The 10,106-nt window shown below is 51.8% G+C and overlaps 1 protein-coding gene across 1 annotated transcript in view; it reads right to left on the bottom strand.

The window, feature by feature from the left end:
* Positions 1-4,614, bottom strand: part of LOC116584281 (L-gulonolactone oxidase) — a 31,731-nt gene extending 27,117 nt beyond the window's left edge. Inside the window, exons 1-3 of the mRNA XM_032332344.1 lie at positions 4,432-4,614; positions 3,407-3,508; positions 1,079-1,204 (exon numbers count right to left, since the gene is read on the bottom strand). Of these exons, the coding sequence (XP_032188235.1) occupies positions 1,079-1,204; positions 3,407-3,508; positions 4,432-4,434 (231 nt within the window). The 5' untranslated portion in view covers positions 4,435-4,614. The remainder of the gene's footprint in view (positions 1-1,078; positions 1,205-3,406; positions 3,509-4,431) is intronic.
* Between the last annotated feature and the right edge of the window lie 5,492 nt (positions 4,615-10,106).

A 10,106-nucleotide genomic window follows, 5' to 3' on the forward strand; every position in this document is an offset into this window, starting at 1 on the left:
TGCTAGATGGAGTCCAAATTCTCCACTTACGCTCAGCCGGCGAAGGTCTGAGGCAAAGACTGGGAACTGGAAGGGGACGGGAGGTTCCTGCCATGGGCGAGGAGGGCACTAGAGGATTCCTGGCAGCCCTGGGAGGTTAGAGCAGAGTCTCTTCTTTCACAGGGAGGCGCACCAAGTTCAGGGACTTGAAGTCACTCCCCCCAAGGTCACGTGAGCCTGGGAGCGGGGTGGAACTGAGAGGACAATTCACCTCTGTGTGACTCCAGAGCACAAGCTCATTGCACCAACCCTGAGCACAGAGCCGGGCAAAATCAATTGTTGGAGGCCAGTCCTCACTAATTAGCAATCAGAGTTAATTACTGCCATGACTGACATCTTGACCAGCGTGGAGACTGTCAGCCTGAACAAAGAAGGAAATAGGAATTCAGAACCTCTGCTGGCAGGGCTGGGTGGAGAGGAGGTTACTTGGCAAAAACTACAACTCGGGGCAGCGGGCCCTGGCAGGGGAGAATAGGAGCTCTCCTATTCTCAGGCACCTGTCTGGCCTCTTCGCCCTGGCAGGTGTCCAGGAGGCCTGGGTGGGGCACTCCCCAAGTGCTGGCTGAACTGCACAGATGGTATCTCAGCACAGTGCTGGTGTCCGACTCCTGAGTTTGTACCCAGCTCTGTTACTGATTGGCTGTGCAACCCTAGGCAAGTCGCTCACCCTCTCAGATCTTGTTTCCCCATATGTAAAACGAGCTAAGCATCCATCCTTCCGGATTTGTCACTGTGAGTTCATCTTGGTAGGGTCTGACTTGCAGTTACAGAAAAGCAGAGAGGGGGCCCTGGCGGAATGGGGTGAATATCCTCCCTGTGGCCACAAGGAGGCGCGCGCACACCTGACAAGAGGCCTGAGGCGGCCCACGGAGGGCTCGGCGGAGGGGTGATCACGGGCAGTTAGGAAGTGGGGTGCCACTTTGGATTCGGGGCAGGGACGGGATCAGGCCTGATGGCAAAAGCTGAGGCGTTTCCTGGGGCTGGGGTGCAGACTGAGGCTGCGGGCCAGCAGAGGTGGGGAGCGGAGGTCTCTGAGTACCTGGAGAACCCGGTTCATCTTGCCCATGTGGATCATGAAGCCATCAGTGCAGGCGATGTCTGACGGCGAGTGGCCACCGCCCACCACCTTCACCCGCTTGTTCTGCTGCCTGGCGAGGGCCAGCACCTGCCAAGAGGATGCCCGAGTCAGCCCCAGCTCCTGCCCTTCTCCCTCAGGCAGCTGAGACCTGGCGGGGCCGCAGCGGGGCCGGCCGCCCAGGCTTTGCACCCCCCGGCCTCCAAGGCCCCTGCCTGGCTGAAGGCCGCTGTGCACTCCACTCAGGGAAAGGGAGCCAGAGTGCAGGACCAGGAAGTAGGCAGGATGGAAAACCGAGGAATCAGCCTAGGGTGGGGTCCCCGTGCGCTCTCCCCGCAGAGGCTGGGGGCTCTTCCGGGTACACCTGATGGCATTCTTCCCCAGCACAAAACCTTTCAAGGGCACCTGAACGCCACAGGCGCCTCATCTTGGCCTACTTGGGCTCAGCAGCCTCCCGAGCTGGAATGAAGGCCCCTGCGGCGGACAGTGGCTTGATTTGACTTGGTACCTGCCTGTGTCCATACCATGTCCAGGCCCACTAGTCTCTGATGATCACTGAATAAAGAAATATATCAATGCATGGTATTGCTCAAATGAAGGCATTCCCTTTCACCCTCGGGTCCCAGCTCAAAACCCTCACATCTGGTCCATGGAACACTGGTTTGACAACGGGTACCACAGGGGTTCCATGAGCAAGTGAGACTGGGAAGTGCTGTCTTCACTGGCTCCTTCCTCCACCTGGGATGCCTGCGACATGTTTAAGACTACAGGCTCTCCAACAAAGAAATCTGTTTAACATCATCTTCTGTAAGCCTCCTGACCATACAACCTAGTTTTAGGATCCTATTAGCCCTCCGGGGAGACATCAGCCCACAGTGGCCTCAGCCTGCTAGGAATTCACAATTGTGTAGGCTAGTACAGCTGAAGGAGGCCTTGGCCTATGGCCATCTCAGCATACGTCCAGCTTTTCCCTCAGCTCAGAAGGAAGACAGTTGCCTCGGCATTCAAGGCCCTCTGCTTCCACTTTCCCAGCCTTCCTCTTCTGCCCTCTGCCCACTCCTCCCCTCCAGGCACATCTGTCCCCACCCCTGACCTGTCCAGTGCCTCCCCAGGCCATGCTCCTCACTTTCCTTTGCTCACAGTGCCCTTCCCCAGCCCCCTCTGGAGCTTTTATCCATTCTCCTGGGCCCAGCTCAATCACTTTTCCTGTGTGTAGCTTTTTCTGCAGGAGAAAGTAGGGGCTTTGAATCAGACAATCCCTGTGTGAATCCTGGCTCTGATACCTATTAATATAGGAAAATAACAAAGCCTCTATTAGCCTCAGTTTACCCATCTGTAAGACAGAATAATTGCAAGCAATTATAAATATGCTGTGAAGGAAACAAGCAAGGGGCAGAGACAGAGAACACTGGGGCCGTGCTGCAGATAAGGTGGTATTGGAACCCACTGAGGAGCTGAAGGTTACCCTGAGACCTAAAGGATGAAAAGGAGTTAGTCATGTGAAGAGTGAAGGGACAAGCATTCCCGGCTGTGGGAACAGCAAATACAATGGCCCTGAGGTAGGAAAAGGTTTGGTTTGTTTTAGGAACAAAGGGTGAACCAAGGCCAGGTGATACATGGCCTTGGGAGTCAAGTTACAGTTTTACTCCACAAACAATAGGGAGCCTCTCAAGGGCTTGAAGCAGGGGAGTAGCCCCATCAATTTACATTAACAAAAAACGTGTCCACTGATGCGGAAATTACATTCCAAGGAAGAAAGAATCTAAGCAGGGAGTCCAGGAACAAGGCCACCCAGGTCATGTCCTCACCCAGGTGAGGAAGGGACTGGGTGGACTGGGCATGGAGAGCGGCAGCGGTGCTGAAGAGAAGGGGATGGATTCCAGAAACTTCTGGAGCAAGACTTGCTGTTGCCAAATAAGGGAAAGAAAAGACGTGCCCCACTTCTCCGCTTCCAGTTTGAGCAAGGAGGTGCCTCCCGCAGAGAAAGGCATAAAAGAGGTTGAAATAAAAAACAAAGGAGTCTCAGAACACTGGAAGTGTAGTCTGGGGCATGAAGTCTGGGATGACTTTGAGACACATAAGGAGAACACCCAGAGGAGAGGTCTGAGCTGGAAGTGCATGCAATGCTGGTAGCCAGTGGTGGCCCGGTCAGTTGTAACAGGGAGCCTGGATTGCCTGGCCACCGGTTCTGGGTGGGAGGTGCGTGGGGCGGTGGCCCTAGCCAGGAACGTCCCCAGTCCCTGCCTCCTCTCCAGGGCAGGGCCTGGTCTCCAGCCCTGAATGCGTGCTTACCTCTCTGACCTCCTCCACGGACGTGGGCTGATAGTACATCTCTGGGCAACAGCCATAGGTCCTAGCCCAGTTCTGGAACTTGACTCCTTTGTACCCATGGACCTGTGAGAGGAAAAGAGCTGGGTGGCCACAGACTCATGGCCGCAAGCTGCCCAGAAGCCTGCCATGCTCCTGCCATCGTAGGGTGGGAGGCTGGGGTCCAGGTGCCAAGCCGGGCTCCTCTGCCTGGGTCACCCCTCAGGGCCGCTGGGAAGATGCCACATGCGTGGCATGCTCTGAACCCAAGCAGCTCCGCGTGGGGCTCCCTGTGATCTCCCTTGACCCCTGGTGGCCACAGAGCAGATCACGCAGGAAACGTCCATTCTCAGTGGAAGTGACGGGGTCAGGGGTGGAGCCAGGGAAAGCAGGTTTTGGCTCTCCTGTCCCCTCTCTGGCTGGGGCACCTCTCAGAGGGACCCAGGAGAAGGTGGACACCACTGAGCTGGGAGACTGGGGAAGGGGCAGCCCGAGCTCGCCTGGTGGCCCAAGAAGGACCCAGAGCTGCCGGTCACCTCTCCCACCAGACTTCTCCTGCCGGGAAGAGCCGAGTCTGGGAGACTCCACAGCAGCCTTCCTGGCATCTGCACCAAAGCAGGGAGCACTGAGGATAAGCCTCCTATTTGCTGCAAGCGGCCTGTGTACCCAGCACTGTATGGAGATCCTCTATACATCGTATCTTACTTAGACCTTCTAATAATGCACAAAATAGGTAACAGTACTCCCATTTTCAGGAGCCAAAATGGAAGTTCAGAGACGTTTAGTAACTTCCCCAAGCACACACAGCAGTCAAGTGAAGACACCAGAGTTCAACCCAGGTCTTCCCCTCGCACGCTTGCCCCAACACCCCAGTGCCACCCCTAGAGCCTCAAGTCCAATTCAAGAGGGTCCCTGTGGCCTCCCCTCAGACCCAGACGTGACCTAATTTTGTCCTCTCCTTCCTGGTTCCCTGGCCCAGCCTGAGCGCCGCCCTCCTGGGCTGACCATACCATGGCTCCAGGAGTGGGTCAGTGGCCTCAGGCTTCCTCAGGGAGCAGAGCGCCCAGTAGCGGGGTGCAGAGGCGAGGTGGGACGAGGGTCTGGAGCAGACAGAACCAGCAACCTCAGTGCTCACCGCGGGCTCTGTATCTTCTACTGCATACCAAGGGGCTTGGGGCTTCTGGCAAAGGTGGGTAAACAGTGTTGCGACAGGCTCCACCCAGACAAACAGCAGCTCAGGCCTGCCCCCTGCCTGGGGGGGCCTTCCCAGCCGGGGAGGCGAAGAGCTGTGTTGAGAGGCCACTGTTCTGTTGCTGGAGGCTGCTTGAGCTCTGAACCCAGCTCTAGGCATTCTGGAACCAGAGGACCCTGCCGTTTCAAAACTGGGTCCCTAATTCCATAGGTCAGGGGAGGCTGTGATGTGGGGGTCCATGGGGGTCTTAAATAGGGGCTCCCTTGGTCTGTACTTTGAGGAAGGTCCATGTGGCGTCCTGGGATGGATGGGCTCTGCGTCTGTGTTACTTAGCTCATTTGTCAGGGTTAGGGCATGAATACAGTAAGCGGCCCATCGCTGTAGGGAGATGACAGGCCAGGAAGGGGGTGGCTTAGTACAGGCTGGGGGAGGGGAGACAAGAGCCGCTCAGCCCAGGCAGAGTCTTCTAGCAGGGGCCTTCCCTTCCCCAGGCTTTAGGACAGACAGACCCGGGTTCCTCATCCGCGCTTTGCTGTTTGTCTCTGCGCATTTTGTTTTCCTCCTCAAGAAAGTTGGGGCACTTTGGCCTAATTCTCTAGGTTCATATAAAGTTTAGAGCAGATGGATAAGGAGCATCGGGATGCCATGTGAGCTTGAAAGGGCCACAAGCTCTTGCACCTGCCCCAGCAGTGAGCTTGTTGGTGGCAGGGACACTACTGTCTTCTTGCCAACCCTTAGCTGGTGTCTGGCACAGATCCAGCGCCCAAAGCACGTTTGTGCAATGAACAAACAAATAGACTGGCCATGGAGCGTCTTGGCTGATCAGATATCTCCAAACCAAGGGCTGGGGTCTAGCGGGAAGCCGGAGCAACAGCTCTGGGGTTGGGGAGGGAGAAAGGCCGGGCTGAAGGAGTGGAACCGGGGTCAAAGATGCTGGAGAAAAGTCCTGGAGAGGGGGAGTGTCGGAGTCACACCTGCACCTCCCAAACCAGGATTCCCACCAGGAGACCCCAGCCCTGCCGACTGCTCAATGGTAGACTCCTGGCCTCCAGGACTGTGAGAGCATCAGTCTCTGCTGCTGAAGTCACTCAGTCTTCACGAGACAGAAGAGCAAGGGCCGGCTCCTGGCTCCCACGTGTGAGCCTGGTTCACCTGGGTGGTTCCTGAGGGAAGAGGTAGGGCCTGCACCCTGCACGGCTGTGGCTCCGTTGTCTGAGAGAAGCCAACTTGGGCCTGGAGGGTTTCCCACAGAACCTCAGACTGCCTGCCTGGGAGCGTCAGGGCTTGGTGAGGGGCACCGTGGTTGGAGGCCTTGGCACTGAGGGGTGGAGAAAGCTCCTGATTGGCTTGGCTACTGTCCCAAAGCCCTGGAAGGAGGCCTGAAAACCTCAGCCCACAGATGGGGTGAGTATCAAGCCTGGGGGGACAGAGAGGCCCATGGCAGGGAAGAAAGGGAGCACTGAGAGTCAGCCAGGTATCACCCTAAATAACGAACTTGCTTCCCACTCACCCTTCAGCTATGTCTCCACAACTTCAGGCCGAGTGTGTCCTGTTCCCACCACAAATGCCCCCATTCAATCCCAGTCAGACTCATGCTTTCTCCTTTTGGTGAATGCATTCTGCTCTGAGACATTCTGGAACCCAGGCGCTATGGAGTGCAGGATGGGCCTGGAGTGTGCCTCGAACTGCCGGAGGGGGTCCCTTACCCCCCCCCCCCCCCCCCCGCTGAGATTTCCCAGAGCCTGGAGTCATGCTGTTTTCTTTCTTCATCTCTTGCTCACTGCCCTTGGAGGGAAGGCTTTTCTCCCCACTCCACAAGCCAGTCACATCCATCTTATAAATTGCCTTTACTGAGATACATAAAATGGCATAGGAATGGAATATAAAAATCAGCAAAAACAGTGTGTGTATCAATTAATTCAATCTGCATTGCCACCAATCTGTGGTTGAGGGTGATGGTTTATTGCTTATTTCCTCTTGCCTGAGGGGCTCAGCTAGTTCAATAATCGCTGAGTCTTAATTTTTTCAAAACATTGGTTGGCAAGGGAAATTAATGTGACTGTTTCAATGGTCACTGAAGCTTGTTTTTTGACCTTTTCTCCCCTCGTACTTGTTCATCAATCAGAATGATTTCCTTAATACACAATTGGTACGTGGTAACTGACCGCTTCTCTGAAATAGTGTGACCATTTGGAAGCATGTTTAATGATTTCTGACCTGCAGATATTACTTCTTTGTACTACTCATTCTCTTTAAAATGTGATGTGGGGCATAAAGTTCACTCAATACATAAGACAAAGAGGGATAGCACGGTCTAAAACGTCCCCTGCTTCTGAGTCCTTTTTCCACCCGAATCCAGGAAAATTAATGGACAGAAAGACCAAATAATCCATCTTCCTCAATCTATTCAAAGGGTAAAAAAGATTACTGCTTGGGGGCCTTTCTCTGGAATTTTCTTACTCTGAGTTGCATAAAACAAGAATTGTTCCTGTCTTTGAAATTCTGACATAAGCCAAGTTGTCACACCTACTCTCCAATGCTGATACATCTCATCCCATTCTGAGGGGTTTGGCACAAACATGGAAAATAATTAAGGGCATAAGAAACACAAGTTAGGGGACACCTGGGTGGCTCAGTTGGTTAAGCAGCTGCCTTCGGCTCAGGTCATGATCCCAGCATCCTGGGATCGAGTCCCGCATCGGGCTCCTTGCTCGGCAGGGAGCCTGCTTCTCCCTCTGGCTCTGCCTGCCATTCTGTCTGCCTGTGCTTGCTCTCTCACCCTCTCTCTCTGATAAATAAATAAAATCGTATAAAAAAAAAAACCACAAGTTAGGTCTTAACCAAGACCTTTTAGATGTGGGAGTTATTTGCAAATTGTATTATAAGGGATTAATATTCATAATATATTAAAGAACTCCTACAACTCAACATGAAAACAGACATGAATTAAAATGGGCAAAGGACTTGACTAGACATTTCTCCAAAGGAGACATACAACTGGCCAACAAGCACAGAAAAAGACGCTCAACATCACTAAGTATGAGGGAAACGCAAATCAAAACTATAGTGAGACACCATTTCACCATGAAGAGGGCTATGATCAAAAACTCAGAAAATGGTTAAGTGCTGGTGATGATGTAAAGAAAATGAAATTCTTTGCATCGTTGATGGGAACGAAAAATGGTGCAGGTGCAGCCACTCTGGAAAAACAGTATGGTAGATTCTCAAAAAATTAAACATAGAATTACCTTATGACCCAGCAATTCCACCGCTGGGTATATAACTCAGAAGAACTGAAAGCAGGATTCAAAGAGGTATGTGTACACCATGTTCATAGCAGCCTTATTCATAATAGCCAAAATGTAGGAGCCACTCAAGTGTCAACCAACAGATGAATGGGTAACAAAATGTAGCCTGGCCAGACAATGGAATATTATTCAGCCTTCAAAAGGGAGGAATATCTAACATAGGCTACAACATAAACGAGCCTTGAGGATCTTAAACTAAGTGAAATATGCCATTCACAAAAAAGACAAATACTGTATGATTCCACTTATGTGAATTAGCTAGAATAGTCAAATTCATAGAGACTGAAAGTAGCATGGGTGTTGCCGTGGGTTAGGGAGAAGGAGAACATGGAGTTAGTGTTCAATGGGTATGGTCTATGTCTGGGACAATGAAATGTTCTGGAGGCAAATGGTGTGATGGTCGCACAGCAAAGTGAGTGTACTTTGTGCCACTGAACTTGGACACTTGGAAACAGTTAAAATGGTAAATTTCATGTTAGGTATATTTTACCACAGTGAAAAAAAAGAGCTCTTACAGGAGTACAGACATCACTGATATTCTTTGAAAGTAGGTACCAGCCTCAGAACCCTTGTACAAAGATGACAAAATGTATTGAGGTAAACTGATGAAGTGATTCTACTCATAAATACTAAAACTGTAAGCATCTATAGTTAACCATAAATACTTCAGCTGTGTTTTTACAAAGATGATTGCATTTCTAGTCTGTGCAGCAGAAACCCACTGATGTACTTTTCCAAGTTATCCAGTTAATGCTAAGATTTGTAGAGAACTAATTTCTGGAGGTCTTCTCCTTCTTTTTTTTTTTTTAAGATTTTATTTATTTATTTGACAGAGAGAGAGAGATCACAAGTAGGCAGAGAGGCAGGCAGAGAGCGAGAGAAAGGAGGAAAACGACTCCCCACTCAGCAGAGAGCCCGATTCGGGGCTTGATCCCAGGACCCTGAGATCATGACCTGAGCTGAAGGCAGAGGCTTAACCCACTGAGCCACCCAGGCACCCCAGGTCTTCTCCTTCTTAATTTAGTTCTCATAACAGGTAAACTGGGAGTCTCAGTAAGAGTCTTTTTTTTTTTAACATTTTTATTTTTAAGTAGGCTCCATGCCCAACGTGGGGCTTGAACTCACAACGCTGAGATCAAGAGTCGCAGGATCTACCAACAGAGCCAGCCAGGCGCTCCAAGAGTCTTGTTCCATCAAGGCTTGGTATGATGGACACAGTCATGCGATTGGTCATGTGTCTCACGTGGTAGGACATCCAAATCAAGAATCTGAAATGAACCCATGAATCCGTGCATCCATGCTTCCATCTCTGATATATTCAGCAAACATCTAATGAGCCTCTACAAAATAGCTGGCATCTTCTGAGTTAGGATCCAGGATGACTCACCTAAATAGGCAGCTGCCAATCTCACAGGCTCTCCTGTCTCGAGGGACAGACAGTTAACTGAGTGTGGTAGCCAATACTCAGGAGAAACTTCTACAGCTGCTAGGAAAATATTCTACCATTTGTGGCTAGATGGATTCCTCTGAACAGCAAGGCTTGACATTTCCCACCCAAGTGCTTCGAGGCTCTAGGCAGAAGACGATGAGAGCTTGAAGCCCGGGGGAGGTGCCACACCCAGGGGAGACCAATCCAGGGAGAGACGTGGCTTCTGGACATGGCTGGGGAAGATATGGCTAGAGGGCAGGTCTGGGTCTGTCCTGAGTCTGCCCTGGTCTTCCCTGGCAGCTACTGCCACACAGGACAATTCAGATTCATATAAATTAAAATTAAATGAGAAATTCACATCCTCATGCCCATTTTCCCCATTTGGGTGCTCAGGGCATATGCGTGTATGTGGGCACAGGGTTCTGGGGTGGCAGGGTGAAAGGGCGTGTGGTTCCACGGGGCTGCTGGCTTCTCCATCGGATGGCACAGGACAGAAAGTTTCTCTGGACAGGGTGGTCCAGATCACACTGTACCTTGGAGACTGAAGAACAGAGGGAAACACATGCATTCAAAGGCGACAGCCCTTGACCCTGCCTTCCTCCCAGAACACAGACCCAAGCACCACTGTGGCTGTACCTTTATTAAACCAACGAGCTCCAACGTCAGCAGATGTGCCTCAAAATTAACTGCTGATTTTGCCACCAAACTGCGAACTGGTTAGTCAAAGAGAAATCACCCCCCGGCTGTCTTAGGCTG

This window comes from Mustela erminea, chromosome 2, assembly GCF_009829155.1.
Source record: "Mustela erminea isolate mMusErm1 chromosome 2, mMusErm1.Pri, whole genome shotgun sequence".
NCBI lineage: Eukaryota > Metazoa > Chordata > Mammalia > Carnivora > Mustelidae > Mustela > Mustela erminea.